Source organism: Montipora capricornis, chromosome 11 (assembly GCF_036669925.1).
Source record: "Montipora capricornis isolate CH-2021 chromosome 11, ASM3666992v2, whole genome shotgun sequence".
Classification (NCBI taxonomy): Eukaryota; Metazoa; Cnidaria; class Anthozoa; order Scleractinia; family Acroporidae; genus Montipora; species Montipora capricornis.
Genome location: NC_090893.1, coordinates 13,812,209 through 13,836,159, shown reverse-complemented (window position 1 = coordinate 13,836,159; position 23,951 = coordinate 13,812,209). Strand labels below are relative to the sequence as shown.

The window sequence follows — 23,951 nt, the reverse complement described above, 5'->3', positions numbered from 1 at the left end:
AAAGTTTCTTGAGGTTTGCAAGGTTCTAGAACCTATTGAACGACTAGTATACTGTCCCATGTGACTGAAACTAACCGTCTTGGTCCAGTGCGATTGAATCAGGTGAACTCATGAAATTTGTTTGTGCTCGCGAAGCTATATATTTTTTACCAACTCAAAAGCCGTCTCCACAAAAGCAACAACTGTGCCATAAAATGATAGCCTTATAAGCAAAGCTAGCTTTTGGTTCAGCAATTACGTTTATTAATTTGTTACCGATGTTTCGTTTTTGTCCTATTATTTCAAAACATCGACGTGAAGTGAAATGACCAAAGTACTGGAGCATTCTATTACGTGCATATTTGATTTGCTCCTGGTTTTTGATTTCGCGATGCTTCTCGTGGCGTCACCTATTGTTATTAATGTGCCAACCAGAATCTAATTGGCTGTTCAAACAATGACTTCTTTTGTTCCGTGGTTGGCAAATTTGAATAACAAAAGAGATGTGAAGTTAATGTTTGTAAACAAGAAATATCGGTATGGTTTGATAACTTCAATACTGAATCTCACTAAATGTGTAGCGTTATGGAGATGTGTGGGTCGAACATTATTATTTTCCTTCTCCTCTGTCGAAAGCACAGGCACAGGCAGTATCTCTCATAACAATTCACCACAAATCGTGCAGAAAACCGGCTGCTGTACTGCATTTATTTGCAGCACATTTCCTGCCACCCAGGGCTTCTCTCTGTTCTATGTTTCATACCTTGTAAGCCAATTAGGGTTTGGTTTTCTATATTCACTTTTTTATCAATAAATGTGAGTGCACATTTTCAAGCCTCTGGAATAGCACAACGATATGACATACGTGGTTAATCAATCCCGACTCAGAGACGGTGGGTGGGGAATGGAAAATTAGCAATTCTATCAGGTTATAAGCCTTTTTAGCAAAAGTATACTAGTGCCAATACACCACTGTGTAGACAATTTTGTTTAGACTATTATTAGTAAAGTTCTTCCTAATTAGATTTGCTTGAATAGGTTTCTCGTGCTTACTTATTCACGATTTTTTTTCTTTTACAGTTCTTGTGCTGTAATTTTTTTTTTTAAAGAATCTCTTAACCCCTCTTCCCTGTTAAGGCTAATCCGAGGACTTGGCCTGATCAAATAACCCTGTCGTAAATGGTCTTGCAATTTTTTTGTTTAATTAGGGAGATACCTTGGCATGTTACATTTTGGACGAATTCGGATTTAATTAGAGAACTGTACAAGGTGAGGATGTGATATTGACACATAACTGAGCGCCATTTATGGACCTTGCAGCTTCAATTATTCATTGCTCTTTATGTGATACATTTTTCACTTTTTTAAAAGACACTTTCATTTGCGTTACCGACTGAAAAGGGACCATTTTCCGGACAGGGAAGTTGCTTATTTGAAGGAATTGAACCTTACTAAACACTGCTTTCTCCCTGAAAATTCCTACGGAGTCTAAGAGCATGCAAATCTGGTAGTGCTAAGGGTGGGTCGATTACTTGTTTTTGTCAGCATTCCTTCTCTCTGTTGGCCTATTAGATTTCAACTCTCTATAATTTTTTTTATTTTTTTTGCGCGGGTCCGATACAATCTTCCAAAGGATGTGAAGCTCAACCTGGTAACAGGTTCAAGTTGCTATAGAGAAAATGCCGCCATTTCAAGGCGATCTCTCCTCTAATAGACCGCTTTGGCCTTTACGTTTTGTTTTCCCATTTCAGACCACGTGAATGTTCGTTTTGTTTTTTCATAAGTTCTGCATATATATGCACGTGCATAAGACGATATTTGAAAGAAACTGTTCCCTGGAGTAACATCACGTGGTCTGAAATGGGAAAGCAATACGTACAAGACAAATTGGTCCATTTAGAAACCATCTCCTAACACGAAGAGCCCGTTCGCGGGATGTGCGAACCTCAGCAAAACTGATTCGCATCTCAACTTTTTCAGGGTTTTAACTCTACCTAAGCATGTTCACAGGTCTATTCCAAGGATTTTTTGCTCTTTCTTAAATATCTGTAAGTCGGGAAAGTCTTGAGAATGGGAAAGACTGGGGCCGGAAAATTTCCAGCCCCAGTCTTTTCTTCTTTTTTCTTTTTTCTGTTTTGCTCACTCGCAAAATTTTACATTTAAGAGACGATTTTCACCAATCTTCACCTTCAGAATACATGAACAGGCTAAAGAGCAAACAAAAACACGACTTTTATCTCTAAAACAAAATATCTTTTATTTAAACCACTCGAAATGAAACCTCTTTACCTAAAACGGTAATAGCGTTCCGAAGCAACAAATTCATATTTCCAAGTTTAGAGGCGAAATGCAATGAAGAGATGCTCTTGTTTGCGTAAATAAAATATTAAAATGTCGATGCACAATGTCATCATCGCCTATTATATCAACATCGTATAATCTATTCATATCCTTTAGCTCAAATGTGTTAGCTAATTTTCATAAATAAAATTTATAATTCAAATTTGTAATCTTTCAACGTTTATCCAAAAGTCTCTTTGACGATCTGTATGAGTTTTTTCTTGCCTTTGTACAAAACTTTCATGTTATTAATAAGCGCCAGAAAGCGGGCGTTTCCATCCGACGCTAATAGAAACGTCTCTCGCGCCCTTGTTAAAAAGGACACAAAGTCCATGTAGTGCTTTGGGCTGATATGGTTCAGCCTGCTATGAACAGTGTTCACATACGCGTTAATGGTGGCTTCCATAAGCTGGCTCAGTGGCTCTTTATCACAGCTAAGCGCACAGTTGTCCTTAATAAAGTATTGCCCAGTCTGGGCCTGGTCAGCGGTGGCGTGGGCAAAGGTACATCGGAACAACAGGTCTGAGAGCACTGTCGGACAATGCACCGCTTTGATGATGAGCAGTATGATCTGTGTCAGCTCGCTATGTCCCAGAGCCTGCGACAAAGCGCATGCCCAGTGAATATCACCAATTGAAGGGTGACTATCTTGATTGTAAGCCAGATTGAAATGCTTCATTGCGAGGGTGGTAAGTTTGAATGCTCTCTGTGGGTATCCACGATAATCCATGTAACGTGCGATCGCAAACAGCTGAGTAGGCGGTACAATCGCTGCTGACTCTACCACAAGTCGATATGCTGCCTCAAATGCGGCTGAATTTTTCTCACAAAGTGTCAGGGTCGAGAGAGAGCATCGCTGAGGATCACGACTGGCGCACTGCAGAGCTAGCGCGCGTGCGCAGCATAGAAGCGCTTCTTTCTCCAGTACCGTAAGGTTAAGACGCACAGCTGTAGCAGGAGCCATTACGGTAGTAGCCACTAAAGACGTGGCCTCTGTTGGCGTGAACAGCGAACTCCAGTTCTTCATGACGTGACTAAGAGCAGATGTACCGACTTCCACAGCGCATTCAATTAGCCATTGAACCATTTCACGGCGCCGCCAATTTTCACTGTTAAGGGTCATGCACAATACTTTAAGTCCAATTTCCATAGCAAAGTGGAGTAAGTCAGTGTTATGTGAATCGTGTGTGTCGCCATTGGACAGTTTGAACGCCTCCTGTGCGAGACGAAAGAGTTGAGATGCCGAGTGTATGTGCTGTTGAGATGCATGTAGAACCGCTGACAAACGGTCGGCGGAGTCTTTGGCAGCATTGAGTAGGCGCGATGCCAACTCGCATTGCTGTGATTGTAAATGACCTAATGTGTACAATCTAGTGTTTCCGTAAGGTCCAACGATAGGAATGTCCTCATCCGCAATATCCTCGGAGAAATCTTGTAATGGTAGAAAACGCATTGCACGCAGGCCAATATTGAAAGCGAGGTCCAAATCCTTGTTCACAAAATTGCTGAACAGAAAACGTGCAAAGGTGTGCATTGGAACACTGTTTGATTTCACGCCAAGCCCCAGGCCACTAAACGGGCCGCCTTTTAGCAAAAGTTCAGCTTGAGATTTCAGAACACTAAAGAGAACATTGTCATCCAAATCGAGAAGATTAAGTTGCGCAATTAAGTGTTGTTCTTGTCGGCAAGCCTTGTCTTGCGCATAAAATCCCACGGGGACAGTTCGCTGCTGACCCAGCCCCATTAGTGCAACTTCTAAAGCAAGAGTCAAGTTAGTTTCATTTCCGGTGCCGCACACTGGAATTGGAACTTTTGTGAAAGTTTTCATCTCGGAAGGTGGAGCATCCCCGTCATCATTTTGTTCAAAATCGTTGTCCAGTGGACCAAGAGCTTCTTCAATTAACGTATCGTATAATATTACAATAGGTTCCAATTGGTGTCCAATCCAACCCTCGATATATTCGTCTTTCTCCGAGCTTGTGTGGCATAGTTTATCATCCATGTCCACCTCATCACAACTATCCAATAAGCTCTCCATCTCGTGGACCTTGTACAACTGCTCTTCCTTCATACCACGTGCTACGGCAACAGCCAGTCGCAAACCCTCTTGAGGGTAGCCATGAGCCCTCAAGGCATCGACTCGGGCAGCGGCCATGGGAACCTCCTCTGCAGAAGAAAAATAAGGGTGGTTTAGTTTATGTAAGTTCTCTTTTTTCCTCGCTAAGTCTGCTCAAATCCTTGCTTATATCCCCCTCTCTGGCCAAGTTCCATAGCCTATACCATTCAGTACGGTAGAATATTTACTTGCATTTCACGTTTGACCTCCTCCCCCCCCCCCCCCACCCCCACGTTCATTATCTCACCTTTCCATGTTAGATGTTCATTGTTTATATCCTGGTCAGCGCGTCCAATGATGCTTTTCAGCGTCTTGTCATCCCAGCTTAAGTCACATGCCTGCACGGCTCTGGAAAACACAGTAAGTCGATGACACGTCTCGTCCGCTACATCTTCACCATCGTCCTCCCCTTGGATATCCGGGTTCTCTAATGGACAAACTTCTTGTTGGCTCCAGGTCTCTAATTGCAATTTCCATGCGGCTTTTTCCGCACGAGTACTGTCTGGGTTCAAAACGACGCACACCCACAAAGCACCGAGCTGATCCCAGAGTTGGCGGCATTTGTCGTTCATAGAGGTTCCCTGTTCTTTCCATATTTGGAGTCTTGGGTCGGCTAAGAATTGCTCTGTAATGAGTTTGAGCATGCGTGAACCATTGTTGTCATGAACACGAAGCATTTCGCGGACCTGAGGAAGAAGCGGTGAATAGAACATTACAACTTTGCAAAAAACTAGCGTATTCCTTTTCAAATTTTCCGTCAATTGTGGTTTTAAACATAGTGACAATTTTTTTTACTTATTCAATGATTTATAACTTCGATACGTTTTCAAAGTAATCCGAAACGAGATTTTGCAATCTTGAGTATAAACATCTGATATCTGTCCGTGGCAAATATCAACCTTGAAATGTAACTTTTCCTTAAGTATTTTCCGTGATATCTCTACTTTCTATAAGTGACACTTAGGGGTTTCAAGAAGGTTCTTTACTTAAAACTTCAGTTGTATTCCTGTCATCTGTATAGCAGCAGATTGCAGTTCGATAAAATTTTCATGAGTCGGCTTTGCTTTCAATCCGAAATTGAAGAAACACGGTACGATTTGTCGGCCGGATTTATAGGCCCGACGGCGTCGCAGCGCAAATCCTGCGTGTATTTTGACAGCCGAACAACGACGGATTCATGGGAATGAAGATCGGTCCGATTCAAAAAATCTGATGCACTGCAACATATTTTTTTTCTAAGGCAAAGGGTATGCAAGTGGGTAATGCGCACAAATACTTAAAAAATTAAAGCGTTGAAAATGGCGTATACTCAAAGGACTACGGGAAGATCTTTGGAGGAAAAATTACACGTTTTATACAAAACCGGCCGACAAATCGTACCGTGTAAAGCCTTCACAAAGTTTCCATCGTTGAATATATAATGTATGTTGTTCGTGCTTTGCTTGTTTTTTTGTTTGTTTGTTTTTTTTTTGTTTTGTTTATAGTTCTCTTACCTTGGCAAACATGGACAGTAGGTGTTTCCCGCTACCGTAATATCCACCTTGAGACAGATAATTTCTAACTTGTTGTCTGACTTGTTCTGCATCTAAGTGCCAGCAACTTTCATCTTCCACGCTTGCGCCTGCAGTAGGATCCGGAGCGCCGTTAAGGCGGTTAATCTCTGAAGTCTTGAGCAAAATCTCGTCGGCCAGTCGTTGAGCAGTCGGCAAAACTTCGGTGTGGTGCTCGGTTATGAGATACTGCAAAAGTTTTTGGAGCTGTTCGCGGCTCATTTGAAGTAAAGTCTCTGAGATTGGAACGCGTAGAGTAACTTTCTCTGGATTTCGAATTCGGAACAGTGAAAGGGCTACCACGTGAGCGCACCATAAAATGTCTTTGTTCCCGCATGTGCAGGAAACTTCCGTGATCTTGCATCTATCAAATCCAACAGAAACATTGTACTGTTCTTCATGTCTACCATATTTACTATCTCCTTTCTCCACCACCTTGCCACTGAGTTGAAAACCTGGAAATATAAATAAGAAGTAAGTTCATTTGGTCAGCATAGTTCCAGGCAAGCCGAGTTTGATACTTTCCCGGAATTTGAGTCAATAAACCACGCCTTTTATAACTGATCAATGCGTCAGTGTCGGTGTGATAACTTTTTCCTAATATAGAATCAAGCCTTGTTCATTTGAACTGATGAATTTTGTTATTCCTGCGGGCTTTTTTCTTTGTCCTTGGCCTTTAATCGTTAAACAGCAATCAATACGATGGGTTTTGAACCCTTTTAAAACTTAGCCCCGTCATTACAGACAGATGGCGCTATTTATTCCCGCCAGCAAGTCTTTTTGTTTCTCTTTTTACAGACCATATCCACCGCAATTTTAGCCCCTGGCGACAAAAAATGTATTAAGAGCTTGGTTATGTTCGTGACTGCCGGAATATTTTGAGTGCCGAAGTGTTTCAGCGCCATCTCGTCTAATGGTTTTAAAGGTTTGATAATGGTGTACTTGATGTTTTAGAATTCGGTGCAGACAATTCCAGCGTTCCCGCATGGGTAACTGAAAGAACTTAGAAGTTCAAAATGTTTGAAAAACTTAACTACAATTTATTTTAAAGACAAAGAGAACTCCTTTTCGTTCAGTTCTCCATGTATTAGTTGTCGGCCCCTGAGTTCTTTTAATTTATGACTTATGGACACATTTACGTGAGGTTTTAAGCATATACTTTGAAAAAGGTAGCACAACGAATTCGTTTCAGAAGGGAGGCAAAAAAATTAGAATCAACCAAAATTCGCAGGACTTTAAAACAATATTTTTAAATTAGTCACTGCGGACCGCTTGGGCGTTTCTGAAGAAAATAGAGGCCATTTTTATTTCTTAATCCTCTTACATCTACGCATTCGGGCCGCAAAAAGCTGAAATGCAATGATAAAGTGACAAACATGTAGGGTTCTTCTGAAGTATCAGGTGTGAAAAAACCAATTGTAACGTCAAAGGCTTCCTCAGTAAAACAAGTCGGCTTATGGTACGATGTGGTGAATTTAGCATAAAGGGATTTATTTGTCAGCGTCAAAAAAGTGTGAAAGAATCTTGAAAGACCAAAGAAGTAAATGAATTTACTCTAGGTTAGAAAAATTCATTTGGAAGAGACCCCTCGTCTGTTAAGATATAACCTATTTACTCGAGTAGTCTCTCACTCTTTACAAAGGCCAAAATAAATAAATACTTTGTTTGCAATTTAGATAAAGTCATAAATTAACTGAAAACTTTCGTGATGAATGCCTTAAATTTCGCAAAAAAGTAAGCTCTGTAGTAACATTTAGAGAACGCCAGTTTTGGTGTGATTTAAATCGTCAGGATTTTATGTGATAACAAAAGATATGATTTGTTTCAGCGTTTATATTAAAGTATTTAACAAAATAATAGTTTGCGGAAGGGCATGAAAATGGAGATGGGATGAAATGTTTCCAGGAGAAAAATGGGGAATTTGCCCAAATATCGTCCCAAGAGCCCCAAATCTAGAAAGCAAGTTCAATCTCAATTAAGTTTACTGTTGATCCTCCAGGGTTAAAGATCGATATCCGAAAGATCTGGAATCAAACTTATTAAGACCAAGCCAATTTCTAAAATCATAGGCCTCGGCGAGATTAAGAGTCTTAGAAGCAAAATTCAATCAGTTTTCAATAAGCGTGCGATTTAGTGTATAATGAGTTATGCAAACTTTGGTACGCTTTTTTGTGACACAAACGAAGCAAAATATTGGTGTTTAAGATCCATTTAGATAGGGGAAAAAGCCGACATATCTGAAAACAAATGCTACCTTTCGTACCGTAAAGCTCTGAAAGGTACGAGAACACTGTGAAGTGGCCAGTTGCCCTAGAGCAAGTTTTAATACCAGAAAGGAGAGATTTGAGAAAAGCAAGCTACATTACGGAATTAGCGATAGAAAATTTAAAAGGCAAAAATAAAATATATATATAGGAGCTGTAAGCACCAAAGGTATGAAATTTCGTAAAAATTGTTTCATCCGAAAAGCAACGTAGTTACCTTTGATTAACCTGCAACAAGTTTTAAGGCACTGAGTTCTACTAGCAACAATGAAAGAGGTGGGATTTACACAAATCTGTTGCTGCTGGTTCAAGTTACTTTCTGTGACTGTAACATTAAATTGGCGGCAGATTTTAAAGAATTTATTACAAATAATAAAATAAAAACTTTCTCAAAGTCTTAAAGCCAAAACAGATAAAGAATACGGCATTTTGGTGCGGAATTTTTTTGAGGTTTGGTGCTAAGCTGGAGGTAAATAGACACCGTGGGTTGATGCTATCCTGAGAAGCGAGAGGTAGACAGGCTGGCGCTATCTCACTGTAGGGCGAAAAAACACATGAAATTAAACACGAATGCCCGCAATTTCTATTCTATAGGATTAAGAAATCGTCTTTCGTAAAATATTTCAAAATATTAAGGATTATCGGAGACTTTTTTTGTCAATTCAATAATTTTTCACGCTCCAAAGACGGACAGTGGAGCCGGTGGGGATAAACGTTTGGTACAGCAATGATATAAATTCACTTACCAACTTGAAGAACATCCTTGATAGCATTTTGTTCTAGAAGAGCCAGTCCTCTTTGAAAAGGTAGACGTTTAGCTTCGTTTTGTGACGATGTGGCATGTAGAGACGAATACATACAAATATCCCTTGCATGTCTTGGGAAAGACCAGTACACTATCTTCAGTTGCACCGGTTCAGGAATCGGGGAACTATGTTCTTCTATGTGTTGAAAAGGAATATTCGCAGCAACGCATTTTGCACTCAAATCCAACAGAGATAAAGGTCTGTTTTGTTGTTGTTCCGTGAGAAGTTTTGGAAACTTTGTAGCTTGTCTACACGGAGAGTTACTTCTTTGACGTTTCCTCTGGCTAGCCATCGTAGCAAATGAACGTAGCTCGTTAGCATACACCACTGTCTGAAGTATAAACAGAGTCTGTAGTGTTGAGAATAAGGACTCCCCACGAAGATAACCCCTGCGATTTGATTCAATGAGTTGCGAGATAACTGGCGCCGTCAAAATAAACTCGTTTTTCGTACTCTTCACTCCAAGCTGCCACTGTAATGTATTTAGTTGTCCTTCTCAGGTCCGGGAAAATCTATGTGAGCGGAACGAAGAAAACATAAGACAAAAAGTTCACATTACCCTGCCGTTACCCGTTAAATCGCATCACTGAAGATGCACGGATAAACTGCTTAATTCTCCTTACCACGCTTGGCAGCTGAAAGCAGGTCCTCTCCCTAGGGATTTCGCCGGCTACTGTTTTCGCTTGTGTTTGTATTCCTTATTGCTCAGGTAGGGGGGAATAATCTTATACGATTTTAATGTGTGTTTCAGGCCCTTTTTCAAAAACGCTCCGAAAGACCAGCTTCTGGTAAGTTCATCTTTTGATACACTCGTGCGATGCAAGGTTTACTTAAGGTTTGTCTTGGCCAAGAGAAAGGCACCTCCTTGACGCAAGGAATAAGATAAACCGCCGGAGTTGGCGACGGGCAGTCTGCGATCTCCCGGCACGTGCTGCAATCCAATGCGATGATTGACATATCTCTATTATTAAACGCATAATTAAATTAATAGAAATGTCCCTGCGGACGTTACGTCAACGAAAAGCGCGATACAGGAAAAACCTATAAGGCAAAAAGCTGGCGACGACAAAGAAAACGTGGTAAGCAAGGATACAGCGAAAAGTCGGCACTATTTTTTTCAAATATAGCAAAGACGGAGAAACGATTGATATCAGGGAATTATCGCTTGAGATAGGCTATTGTGTGACAGCTTAGTTGTAATTTATGCCATTTAATCGCCCCGGGAGACTTGTGGGGCTTTTTTATGGACGGCTCACTGGCGCCAGGACAACAATGAACCGCCGTAGATGCATTCAAATTTTAATAACCCGGTGTTTCAAGCATATATTTGTTTACCAGCGTCCGAGAAGGTTGGTTTGCGATTTCGCTCTGCGGTGAAATCGAAATAGACGCGTGGTGTGAAAAGAGTATTAGGAGAATTGTGAAAAAGTGGAATCGTTTTGCGCAAATTTATCCAAAATAGCCGAAGTTTGTGACCGGAAGCCAGCCGACAATCTGTCGCCGATGGCTTATGAGGTAGCGATTAGGCATTGTGGGGAGCAAGTCTGTTTTGTGATGCGGAGACACTGTGTCGCCATCAACAATGGAGGTCCAATGAAGGGGGTCCATCTGATAGCTTATGTTGAATTTGCAGTATTTTAAGTATTCAGGGATGTGATGGCTCAAATATTGGCCACCCCGCGTTGAACACAGATTTACTCTGCGAGTGACAATCAAACGATAAAAAAATCTTCGCTTAATCGACCCCTCAATTCAAGAGATAACTTAGACAGGTACTTTGTCTACTTTGTCCTTTTTTAAAACCTACAAGTTGGTTTACAGGTCCGACTCCATTTTAGATCAAAATAATGCAAAATCGCAACTTAAACGACTTTTTTTATTATAATAATCTATCATACATTTCGTTTGTTGTTCTTCGCAAACAAGTTGTTTCAATATTTTGCACATAAAAAATAAATATCGCACGTTTTTATGGATCCGGAAACCAACGAACGCTGTTGTTGAATCGAGACCTTCCAGCAAACTTGCCAAAAAATTTCCCAAAATTTCCGGTGTTATTTTATTTATTTTACAAAGCTACTGTAGCTTTGGTATTTCGTTTGGTGAATGCGGAAAATCGAAATGAGTTGGAAACATCGAATTACGTGAAAATCCGACACAGAATTGCCGCTTTATTCTCGATGTACGTTTTGTTGCTTTTCGTTGCATTAGAATTCAGGGACTTTCAATTTCACGCAAGATATTAGACGGAAATGTCAATTTTCACAGCAAGTTGCTTAGCTATGTCCCTTTAAATTTACAGTTGTTAAGTTTTTTGCTCCCAGGTTTAGTTATACAGGTTCATTTGTTTGGTACATGGTTCTTTAGAGGTGCATTTTCTAAACGCGGTGACAAGTGAGGCGTTAAGGTAAACAAGTGAGAATATGAAAAACAACTTTTCTTCCCCATTCAGTTGGTTCCACCGCAGACAGAATGCTAAAAAGTGTTTTCTCAACCTCGAAGTTTTCAGGGGCTGGAAACCAAGATAATTTTAAAGGCTCTCACCTTCTTTGCGGCTATAGTTTGGACTTTCAGCAGTGTTTTTTCTTTGCCCATTTTACCCATGCAATGTTGACAATCTTTGTAATGAAATGACTGTCTGAATTGAAAACCTTAACAACTGTTGATATTAATGAAGCTTGGTATGTCTTACGCTGTTTTATGCCCAATTAAGTGCAGGTCACGGTTGGGTGTTCCTGTGCGAATATAAGTCTTTCAGAAAAACCTGGAAAAGATATCCTAACATTTTGTCTTTTTCGAAGTAGACAGTTACAAAGGATTCATTTTGTGCAATAGCCTGGCCGCTGGCTCTTTACTTTTATAAACTGACTCCTTTGAGTATAAACACATATGTTACTTTTACGGTGTATTAACGCGAGGTATACATCGGGATTTGTCGGATTGTAGGATTGAACAATAAACGCTGATATTAGACCCTGCCCGGAAACTCACAGAAGACTTGTTCTGTATTTTTAGCTACAGTTTTCCACCTAAATAGAATTTTTTTTTCATCCAAAGCAAGTTTATTGGTTGTCAGTCACTGTTTAAAATCGACGAACTGTTAAATCGGTGTTACCTATTTCTTGAGAAACGAAATTTGACTTTGTACTACAAAAACACGCGTTGCTTAGCATTTTTTTTATGTGGAGTGCAGAAATATAAAAACATATATTTCATTTTTGGAAAGTATGCTTCTACTGATCTTGGATGGTCAAATCTTCCTCGGTGGAAAACAAAACAGCAACAGTTGAGGAAAAAAAGAGAGACTATACTACGGTATGTCTAAATCGCCCCGAAGAGGTATATTATACAAGGCAAAGTTTTGCGACTAAAAGCATATGATTAAGGTTTCAAAAAACGAGCAAGAAGATTTTTTAGCTAACCAATAAAGCAATTGCAAACGAATTTTTGCTACACTGACACTTATTGGAACGAATTTGCCAACAACCTGAATGATTTTGTGTCATGATACCATAACTGACTAGGCAGGGCATTATCGTCAAACCAGAGGGTCAAACTAAAAAAGATTACTGCACAACTATTTTCGGTTTAAAAAATATTTTGTTCATGGATTTTTGGCGGCTGATTTTAGCATCCTATAGTCACTTAGTGGCTTTCATAACTAATCCGAATTATTTTTTCGGAATTCTCTGGTGGCAAGATCATTCAATAGCTTCATTTTTAGTCAAGTCTGTTTATCTTGGAATAAGAGTGGACTTATTTTAGTTCAAGCAGCTTTGACAAGTATTTAGATGAATTGCAACGTGTGGGCTAAAGCAACATCCCCTGTATGACATATCCTGATATAGTTTTAGCCAATATTTGTGAAATCGTTTGAATTAATTTTGATCTTGACTCATCTGTTTTCACGTGTGGGTTAAATTATTATCATTATTATTATTATCCTTTTTTTTAATCTTTTTAATTTGTGAAGAAATGTCAGCCCAAAAACAAATAAAACCTCAAAATGTTCCGAATTTCATGGGTCTTGATTGAATGTTCACAACGTTGGACGAACTCATCTTTTTTTTTTAAGTTTGAATTTCCCAAGGCCAAAATCCTTCTTTGGCTGGGTGAGGGTGATAAGGCGAGTATTATCGTTTTGACCAAAACACGTTTGATCCAAACACATCAACACCCTCTGGAAAATCCATCTTACATTCAGCACATGATCTTCAGACAACATGACTAGGTTTTCCATTCTCACTTCCGATCCGATATCAGCCTGGGTCCCTTTTAACCCAAGAATAACCTCAACGGCAAGCCAGTTTCTAAAGACTAACGAATAATGCATCGGAAATTTTTGTCTTATAGATACTTAGTATGTGACTAATGATCTTTATCTAAAAAGCGAGCGCCTTGTTTGCCGGTTTGTCTTGCAGATGGTATTACGAGTGATGATAGATGTTATAAATTTTACATTTCTCAATTCTCAAATACGAGTGGTATTGAAATCCGCATTTTCGGTATTTACGGATTCTCCTGTACGTACCTTCTATATCGGCTCAAATATTACACCTTTCCTCCGATCTTTTTTACCTTGGTTTTTCAGAAATAGTGTCAGGGTGACAGGCTCCAGTTTTTTTCATTTTTGTTTTCAAAGAAAGCGAAATGCAAATAGACAAAAGAACTGCTTAACGAAAATCGTGAAATGCATTTTGTTAATGGTAGGATTAACTATTTCGCACGAAAAGATTAAAACCAAGATGTAGCAATGTTACGGTCATTTTTTCATCTTCAGTGGGCCTTCTTTAGACATAATTTACTTCAAAGTATTCATTTGGTCGACTACGATGAAGGAGTAGCCTCTAGAACTTCGCGGAATATGACGCGTGCTCCCTACTCGCAAGTTGAAAAGAGTGATGTGATTATCATTAAGATGTAGCGTTTTAAACGGAATCTGTAAAGACTGCTTGATTCCCCGATATGGCCTCGGGCGACACAAACACAAAAGAGTTCTCTTCCGATTTGTCAAGCGGCTATTTTCCTATTCTAAGTCCCATTAGTTCTTCGCGGGAATTTGGCAGCTTTATAAGTACTTAAACCCCTTGGGTCTTTTTACAGAAGACGCGGTTATTCGAACGACATGGATAAGTGGCCTTTGTGCGGTACCAAACCCGCGATGACAATATCTCTTCACTTACCCGCACATGTCAAGCCGAGAACGCTGACGACGTTGAACAATTGCGGGGGCTATTTCAACATGGGATGTGACAACAATGACACGCTTAACAATACGAGGAAACGTGGCTTCGTGAGATTGCGGATAAAAACAGATCATTCAAATAACCCCCCTTGTTTGAAGCGCTCTGCAAGCCAGACATGAAGGCGCTAAACTACTTAATTCTATCACCGCTTGACATGTTTTTCAAACGCTCAAGAGTTAAGTCGTTTAACCTTGTCATTTCCAAATGCCGGCAGGAACTCGAACTAAAAATGCCAAAATGGCCAAACAAAGTTTTGATACATGCCGTGAAGTAATCCGAAGTTTCTTTTGCCTTATAAAACCAATTCTTGCCAACGAGATAGAGCGGGGAAGAGCATATGAATGCGTTCCTAGTTCAGGGTTAAAATGTAGACTGCCTCGGAAACAACCCGCGTAGAACGATCTTTTTGTTTACAGCCTCACATCCACTGAAAGAGAGACTGTAGCCGTTCCTGGAGACCAACCTGGTGAACGCTTACATTTCATCGTGATTTTATCCGCTGCATCATTTCAGAAGTTACATGTTTCCGTATAAAATAAATGTATATCCTGAAGTGCGGGTTGTAGGCGAAAGATAGAAGCGAGGATAACTTACAATGTTACATGTTTTCTCGATAAAAAAAACAAAAACAATTAATCTATAAAGAAAGGTAAGTCTTAATATTTCTACAAGAACTCAAATATTTTCAATGTTATGTAGGCTTTTTGTTATGACTCGATTATCGAAGGCTCTCTTCTTTTTAAAGTTTAGAATTTTTTCGTTGTGGAAAACCGGAAATAATGAGATTCTGCTTTGGCAATATTTTGTCGCGCCCCCTACGTCTTTGAAATTAAGACTTCATCTAATTTATACTGTGACGGCGAACTTGCCTCAGAGCAGCTAGGTGATATTGATATTAATCCAAATACTCTGGCACATCTAGGGTTAATTAAAATATTGCTTGAGTTGTGGTTTAATCCATGCTTATAATGGCACAAATCTATAATTCCTGCATAAAATTTAGCGGCTTAGGTAAAAAATTGTTGACAATATTCCTGCAGCCCGTAGTACTTACAGGACAGCACAAAACTCAAGTTGATTATTCCATTTACAAGCAAGACTGGCTGATATTATTAATATTTCCGAATTCCAAACTGAGTCATAATTACGGTCATCACAGAAGACATTTGATAATAGGTAAGACATTAAGCCGTTGATGAGTTTGCCACACAATGAACGGTTTTTCAACGCGTTCAGTTGCCACAGCAACGTGTATTCCAGCACGCTTTACTTCTCTAAATCGGCCACAAAAATCATCCGAACGTATTTGAAACATAGTCTTCTCGTAGTGCGGAGCGTATTCGATGATTTGAGTCGTTTCTTGTGATGTTCCCAGGCTTTGTTGGATTCTCTGAAACCGTTGCCTCGACTCGTCACATCACCAAGGAGACAACAACGCCATTGTTAAACTGTGTTAATATTAGCAATTTGAATGTTCAACGTTTTAGTTTTTAATTATACGGCTAGGCTTATTTAAGAAAGCAGCTCAAGGGCACAAAATTTTTAAAATTGTCGTTTGAAACAAAAAAAATTCAAACATTGTTTCAGCTGATGGTCTTGATTCCTTTTCAGCACGAGTTGCTTTAAAGCGTACACCGAACAATTGCTGTATTTTTAATTTTTCAATTCTTATGTCTGTGTCCTCAAATGCTCACCCTTTCCTAACATTTGCTCTTGTTAATATAAATCACTGACTGATCGCCGCATTCGTAGCTAAATTTGCCGCCATGATTTGGCCGGATGCAATTTCGATCCGGCGATAAGAACGGTCCCAGTGACTGTCTTCATTCAAAGACCCTTACACGTAAAAAATTGATTGCGCATCCGAAATTAGAATCCTTTCTAGTGAAAACCTGACTTCATAATTTGTAATACTGTTAAATGTCTACTCACCCACTAAATTGAGACAGTATCTTCTTGTGACAAAAAAAGATCAGCCGGTGACGGCAATACGTGTATCAAACAGAAAAAAAGGGAACTGACTGGCATTTTTTTCGATACGGACATTTAAATCCCACTGAGTACGTGATTAGCTGGCGGCCAATTTGTTCCTACGTGTTCTGAGTATGGCATCATAATTGCTATTTTCATCATTTATCAATGTTACTATTGATTATGTTCTTTAACCTGAGCATTCTTGGTTCAAGACGCCTGCTGTGGGATTTTCCGCCTTCTTTTATTGTCCCTGCACGGCGCACAAGATATGGCGCCAAAACGGCGCTCCAGCGCAGTTGCCAGGGGTGGAGCATTGACGTCATCGCCTCAGGATCTTGGAAACCTTTTCAGCTACGTTTAGACGGTTCAAATTACGCTTTTCTTAGTTTAACAGAAGAGCACAGAACTTCTTTAAATGTTCAAGAGAGTTCGAGTTTTTTTGCACGTCTGATTCCTTAGAAGTTTCTCCAACATCATGATTGTAGAACTACAATAGAGTTAAACTTATGTGTCATGGCACACTTTACAAATTGATCCTTTGTGAATCGAACAGCTAGAAGCTCTCAAAGGTGTAACACGAAACGTGCCTGCCATCACAAAAGGCCGCAACCAAACAATGGATTTTCATCTTACATCAAGAAACTCGAACACCAAAAGCAAAAGAAGAAAAAGACGAACTATTGCTTGTGAGAACCAATCAGAAAGCAGTTTCCGGTTCTCTTTTAGCAGACGCTGCAGTGCACCGAATATTTGTCATAGCAGAAAAGAAATTTTTTGTTTTGTTGTTGCACAAATGTTTGCCCATGAGCCATCATTGTGTGTTGATGCAAAGTTAATATTGGAAGAAAATGTTCTGATACCGTTAGACAGGGCCTAACTTGCGCCCATTATGTGCCGGGCATGTTCTAAAGTTGACGACCCAACGAAGACGAAATCCAGTTTCAATATTTGATGTTGCAAGGGATGTATCACCATAGACGTACTTCACCTTGGAAGTCACTTTTGACGTCGAAATTTAACTATACATCATGTCATAGCTTAAACGCCAGCTAATTCAATGAAGCATATAAAGTTCCGTGTTCAGATATTTTTTTTCCTTGTTGTTGTTACGTATTGAAGTGCATTCCGACGACATGATGCTGTGTTTACGATCTCCGTTTACAACAAAATGGCGTAAATCGGCACCTAATAACATTGGTGGTGATTATTGTGAGAGTATTTTTATTCGGCCGTCACCTTAAAATGTTCAGGGAAACAGTACAGTAAAATTTAATGTGGGACCGGCTGAATATTATTTTGTTGATCGAGTTACATAAAAAAACTATTGCTTACAGATTCACTGAAGTTAAAAACAAATAAAGGGATCGAAATCGATTAGGACTATTAAAAGAAAAAAGAACGCAGCTGAAAAAAGGCGAGAAAGAAAGAGAGACTAGGAAGAATCCAGAGGTTGGAAAATACAGCGAAAATGACACTGAAGCCAGAAAACAAAATTAAAGGCTTGCTCGGAAGGATTTCAGCATCATGTGCATGCAACTGTTTTTTGTGTGTGTGTTAAAGTCGCACAAAAAGCTCGCAATGGGTGAAGTACTAGATAGTGAGCTGAAGAAGAAGTCGATGTCCATCATCAAAATGTCGCCCCACGCGACTTTGTCCATCTCCCAATGTCTCATTTTCGTTACAATGAAAGGTAAACTAGGTTCTTAATCTATTGGTCGCGTAAAAATGTATTTTTTTTTCTCATTAATCTTCTCCCTACACGCGTGCGATTCCCTTTTCATTTGCTTTACTAACTTTACATATAATCGTGGGAAAAGTTGACACAAATGTTTTCGAGTTCGGCCACTATCCTTAAAGAAAATTGAGAAGACAATTTCGGATCATATTAAAAGATCCGCCTACAGAGATTTATCTTTTTCATTTGTAGAAATATTGGTTCAGCAATTACGAGCTATTAACTTGTAGTGCGCCTTTCGATGTCATTATGTAAATTACATACACGTTTAAATGCGGTACAACAACTCAGATTTAACTTGATGATATTTGGGGTTGATTCTCGAAAAGGGCCAAAATAGAATTGTTCTTCCTCTTGAGGAGTTAAACTACAGCGCTATTTCAGTTCATGCTGCTTCAGTAGTGCTGAACTAAGCCTGACCGTAGGAGGTCAAACGATACTTGATCGAGGAAGTAGTCGAATATATTGGTCGCTTTAATTTGTAATTTGTAACGTTAAGTGGAAGGTCTCGGAAGTCAGTTGCATCCTCTTCGAAATGACGTTGATTCTTAAGAGTTTACGTGAAGGCGTTTCATTGCACTTAAAACTAACATTTCTATTAGAGAGAGTTAGTTCGTTCATCCGAGAAGGCTGCGTTGATAATCATAATATGCTGTTACTAAGTTTTCGTTTAATTTATTAGTAATAGCACTGAGCGAATGCAAGGTTTTTTGTAATCTCTGTCTCAATTGTTTCTTTATGAAAGTGCCATGAAGTTCACATAAAATAAGTTAGGGTGCTCTTTTAGGGAGAAAAACACTAGGAAAATATGCTATTTTTGTTTTGGAGTCCATAAAATATCGACCGAGGTCACGATCGGGGCTGCCCATAAGGTACATTATCCACCCTACTTTACCCTTATGGTCCGCATGAGAACATTTCACTGAATATTGAGAGGCAAAGAGTAATCCTGTGGATGGATAAGAACTATAAACCGTAGCTAGGTCCCGTCTCACAAATATCGTCTATGTTCATAAGTTCCCTGTGGGACGTCAAAAAACCCAAGCACTATTCGAGAAGAGTTGGGGATAAAATCCCCGGTGTTGTGGCTAGCGCTGTCCTGTTCTCTCCAGAAGAAGTGGCCAGCTTGGCGGTGATGTCTCTGAAAAGGCTTGTGGTGTATGAGGCCACCTAAGCAGAAACAGCCACAAGTCAAAAAGGGACTTTGCCGAGTGCTGGAACACGTAGATGTAGATGTGGAGGAGGGGGCGGGGAGGATCTAGGGCGTTCATTCGGTCAAAACTAATAAATCATGGATCGATATTTGAGTGTCTGCAAGATCTGCTTTTCCTTATTACCATCTTTTAGAGGAGAGCGCTCCCTGCGAGCATAACCTCTCTAAAACTCACCAGAGGGCGAGAAAGAGAGGCTCTGCAGAAACGTGTCAAGTCTTTTAAGTCGCCACAGCCCACGTTTCTGGGCGAGTCACTCCGGTCAAACCGGTTTAGGCAACGCCCGCATCATATTGTTGATAAGGCCAAGGTCAAAATCGAGCCTTTAGTACGAAAATCAACATGGCGTCTTGGAGTGCGATCGAGACTTGGCCTGGGTTTGAAACTGTCTCCAAACAACGGCTTGTGCATACTCAATAAACGATTTCTTTCTCGTCGAGTTAACAAAGGCTCTGCTAGAAGGGTGAGGAGAGCATTGTGTAAGCGTTAGACCTGCTGTGTAGCTCATTCTTTTTAAAGATCTGCGTGTTGCGTCTTTCCTGTGCTCCTGGAGAGGCTTTCTAGTCCGTTTGATAATATGGATTTAGTGTTGGAAACGCCTTCCGGTGAAGGCCTCACAGCTAATTTCAATTTATTTATTAATTTATTGAGATTTTACGACGTTTAAAAGGCCGCCTAGTCGACCGAGAAATGCGGAAATACACTTGTTTTTAAAGATGTGCGCTCCTACCATTCTACTATTGTCCAATGGTAGAGCATCCGACCTGGTAATCGCAAGTTCGTAGGGTCGACTCTTGCAAAGGAACACTCCAGTGTTTTTCCAACCATGCCCGTGCCACCACATCGCGTCCCTCGACAATATATTTGTCCCAAAAACGTTTTTGTTGTCGGCTCTTGCTATAATGAGCAATGTAGGGGCTTTCGTAGTACGCAAAAATCCCCTTTATTAGTTTATTCAGAGGCATTTGCTTTGACTTTTTACCTTAGCGTGAGTATCAGGCTTGTTGGCTGTCGACGCGTTAATTGTCACGGGATCGAAGACTAAGGGATTGGGGCGAGCGAACAAGCTCCAACCCAACCTCGCTGTCAGGGTCCTCTCTCTTCCTCCCTCGAGAAGCACTTCGGTTCTCAAGGGAAGAGAGTGGAATGAAGTTTGCTGCCATCTTGGACAGAATAGTTTTAAAAAGTAACCTCCCTTTCCCCACCAATCAATATCTGAAATGTCCAAGATTGTAGCTTATGGCATGGTTGCTGCTTTTAGTATTTACCTTCAGTTCCTGCTTGTATCGCATTCACGTTGAGTTAACACTTATTCAATGATTTTATGATAAGACACACAACACGAAATTGAAAGCTAATCTTATGCTTCAGGTTGAGCGTTGATTGATACAACTCTGAACAGCACAATTCACTCAGTACATACCTGGAAATGTAGATTTATCTTTCCGTTTATGAAGCAAGGCTTGGAAAGACATACATACGTTGTAAACTTGACCTCTGCTGTCATTTTTGTTGATGAATATAGATTTTGAGTCTGAATAAAAGCTTTTAATCATGCCATAATTGTCGCCAATTGATCTAAACCTCGAGAACAAAGACCATGTGAGCTAGATTAGTATGTTGCTGCAAGTGTTCCTCGAAAATGACCACAAAGCATTCCTTCATTAAATTCCAAATTAGGAGAAAGAGGCTTCGTGAAAAAGAAAGACGCTTGATCATTTAATACTTTGTGTGATTTCGGCCAGTATTGCACGTAATTCGTGTTTCAAAAGAATAATCGTCAAATGCCAGGAGAATCATATTTAGATGCAGCGCAAAGAGTAGCGTTAGCGGCAGTATGCCGTGAGTTAGCATTTTTAAAAAAAGTCCTTAGAAGCTCGCGGTTTCGGTTTATCATATAAATTCCAAGTTCCACAAATGCGGCATAGCCCTGACCTTGCTTTCCCAGCATGATAACCGCAATTAGCTTATAAATTTGGTCTACAAATTGGATTTGATTTCATTAGGATTGCCTATCAACAATTTGTCACTAATGAAGTCTCCCCCTGATCTCTATTCAAAGACCCTTGTGAAAAGACCGTGCCTTATTTCAGTTAGCACACGAAACTGCGCGTCCCTCACAATCAGACATGTTGTTGTGGTCATTATTGACTGTTCATTTTATGTGTCCATTCGCGCGGGCCTGGTAAAACCCCACCGTTTCATTGCAAACGGCATCGAAGCAGTTCCCTTTTTTGCAAACTTACCTTAAATTTTGCGAACCTTAGTGAGCTGCAAAGCAGCTAAGTTCTCTCGAGTTTTGACCAACTCAGGAAGACTTACGTGCACGAGAGAATTGAGCAAGAGTACTCACTCCCTGTTCATTTAGTGTCTCACGAATTCGCTGTCTTTCGAGATAATTGGTCGAGAAAAAGGCTGTATGCAGCCTATAAAAAGACCTAAATTTTCTCGGCATTTGCAACAAAATGCAAACATTCCGTACACTGCGTATTCCCCAGCAGGCCTGCAAGTGTCTTATAAAGTCATATTTTATGCAGATAATTCCCGTATTCGTCTTCTCGTGGGTGCACTCAGTGAGAATCGGCCATATAGGCAATCAGAAAAGCGAGGAAAAGAACGTTCGTCTTCCAATCACCCTTACAAAAGGTCAATTTCTAACTCAGTGACAAGTTTTAAAAGTTTAACAATCCTTTTGGTTGCTCCTTTTTTAGCTTGTTGGAACCAAAAATTCGATCTTTTGGCGGTTTCCTTGTGCGCCGATTAATTACTGCGCTTAAAATCTGTTTAAGGTCAGGGGTCTGTCACACAAGTGGTCGAAGGGCCGACATCCCTCACTCTCTCAAAAAAGCGAGCGACGGACCAAAGCTTGAAGGAAGGCACCTCTAAAGAAGAGAGACTGCTGCCCTAGTCGCCCCAATATTTCGCCTGGGATATTTCTCCGTGAGCGGTCATGTGCGATTCTAACGGTCCCCTGTCAAAGGTCACACGCAGACATAATGTGCAATTTAAGCGTTAAAATTGTTTTAAGACATTCTTTTCAAATATTACTCACTGGTCCCTCACTAAGCCAGTAGAAGATGTTCTCATTCATATTTTTGGCAGTCAAAGTATATCGAGGAGTCGATGACCCTAGCTAATCAATGATGAGTCGGCCATTTCCGAGTCCACTACTTCACATGCTCTACCGCTAACAAAATGCACTGTTTTCTTGCACGGAAACTATTCTTTGGTATTACAAGATTAGAAAATTACCTGCCTGTGCTAATTCCACCAGTTCTGTTTTACACGTCGTTGAAAAATGTTAAAAATAGCGGACAACTTAATTTATGATATGTTTCACCAACTAAAAACCAGGAAATCTCTTTAAACTATCAAATTTCGAAATATTTGATTCCCTTACCGTATTTTTATGATGTCTTGGTTTCTTTGTGCTTCGAGAGTATCACAGATGTTGTTAGACAATTTTTGTTTTTACAAGTTTGCGCCAGCAAGAACGGTCTATGCCAAAGTCCACATTGCGAAATTCCATAGACAAATCAAGTCCTTTGTTTGGCTTACGATAAATATCCAACCTAAAAGAAAGAAAAATTGATGGCAGATCATAAATATTTCGTCCTTTTTAAAGCGTTTGTACTCAATTTTGTGTTAACTTGACGTCAAAAGGTTCAATTGGATCAAAGTGCGTTTGGGCGGGATATCTCACGCAAACGCATATCATTTGGGCGGGGTTATTCCAAACAAACTGAGATAAAAAGTGGCGTGGCATTACATCCTGAAATATTCGTGCATTTTTTCAGATCCCTATCTGTTTTGTTTTAAAAATAAACGCTTAGGTGCAGTCTGCAAAGTGTAATAAAAACATAATTTGTAACCGATTGAGTGGAACTTTAAAAAATGAAAACACTTGATGAGTCTTAAGGAGTATTGATTTCAATCGATAACAAACTGGTTGTTCAGGGACCAGGTGGGTAGATTTTGCAGGCTTTCGTACTTGGACTTGTTTAGTGTAAAGAATCCCATCGGCTTTTATGTACTTACTATGGTTAGTTAAGACAGCTTATGAGACACCTGACATGTGATAGCCAGCTTTCAAGTTTTGTTTGAAGCAAGTGGGTGTTAAAAAAAGGAAAGGAAATTATTTTCATTCAAGTGTCTAGTCGTTCTAGCTCTGGAACACTAATCGGGGAAACTGTAAATTGAAATTAACAAGTTATCACAAATCAAATCAAATGTTGGTATTTGAGGAGAGGGGAAAACCGGAGTACCCAGAGAAAAACCTCTCGGTGCAGAGTAACAAACTCAACCCACATATGACGCCGAGTCTCGGAATCGAACCTGGGCCTGGGCCACATTGAAAGGCGAGTGCTCTCATCACTGAGCCATACCATGCTTATTATGCATGGTTTCATAAACTTTGTGAGAAGATCAAGGCCGAAGAAAACGGTAGCACTCTATTCATTGTTCGAGCACAAGGTTACCTTGTTCAGGCGCAAGGTTTATTGGACACTTTGCGATTTTAATTTTCTGTATGTCAAGTGATCCGAGTGATGTTGAAGTTGGGATATGATTAAGGGGGCACTTTGCTTATGGGCGTTGGCTAATCGGACTTTTGATCGGACTGCACGCTTTGAGCGCGCCCAGTTGAAGCAAACCAGTATTGCGAGCCAAACTGGTGCTGAAATAGACGAATTACAGTCTAAAGGACGTTGCAATAATGTGATAGCGGGAGA

General features: G+C 40.1%; 1 protein-coding gene and 1 long non-coding RNA gene across 7 annotated transcripts in view; one reads left to right on the top strand and one right to left on the bottom strand.

The window, feature by feature from the left end:
• LOC138024319 (uncharacterized) overlaps positions 1 to 23,951 on the top strand; it is a 45,141-nt gene that overhangs the window by 85 nt on the left and 21,105 nt on the right. The window contains exon 2 of the long non-coding RNA XR_011126976.1: positions 1,188 to 1,248. This is a non-coding gene — a long non-coding RNA (uncharacterized lncRNA). The remainder of the gene's footprint in view (positions 1 to 1,187; positions 1,249 to 23,951) is intronic.
• LOC138024314 (zinc finger SWIM domain-containing protein 5-like) overlaps positions 2,211 to 23,951 on the bottom strand; it is a 26,587-nt gene continuing 4,846 nt past the window's right edge. For 2 of the 6 annotated variants that reach the window (XM_068871470.1, XM_068871467.1), the window contains 5 exons: positions 22,622 to 22,793; positions 8,996 to 9,567; positions 5,929 to 6,440; positions 4,683 to 5,121; positions 2,211 to 4,485 (listed from right to left, as the gene is read on the bottom strand). In XM_068871470.1, the coding sequence (XP_068727571.1) occupies positions 2,501 to 4,485; positions 4,683 to 5,121; positions 5,929 to 6,440; positions 8,996 to 9,347 (3,288 nt within the window). In that variant the 5' untranslated portion in view covers positions 9,348 to 9,567; positions 22,622 to 22,793 and the 3' untranslated portion in view covers positions 2,211 to 2,500. Of the gene's footprint in view, positions 4,486 to 4,682; positions 5,122 to 5,928; positions 6,441 to 8,995; positions 9,647 to 9,678; positions 13,515 to 16,233; positions 19,181 to 22,621; positions 22,794 to 23,951 lie in introns of those variants that run through there. The other 4 variants (XM_068871468.1, XM_068871469.1, XM_068871471.1 and 1 more) reach the window with 4 other exon arrangements.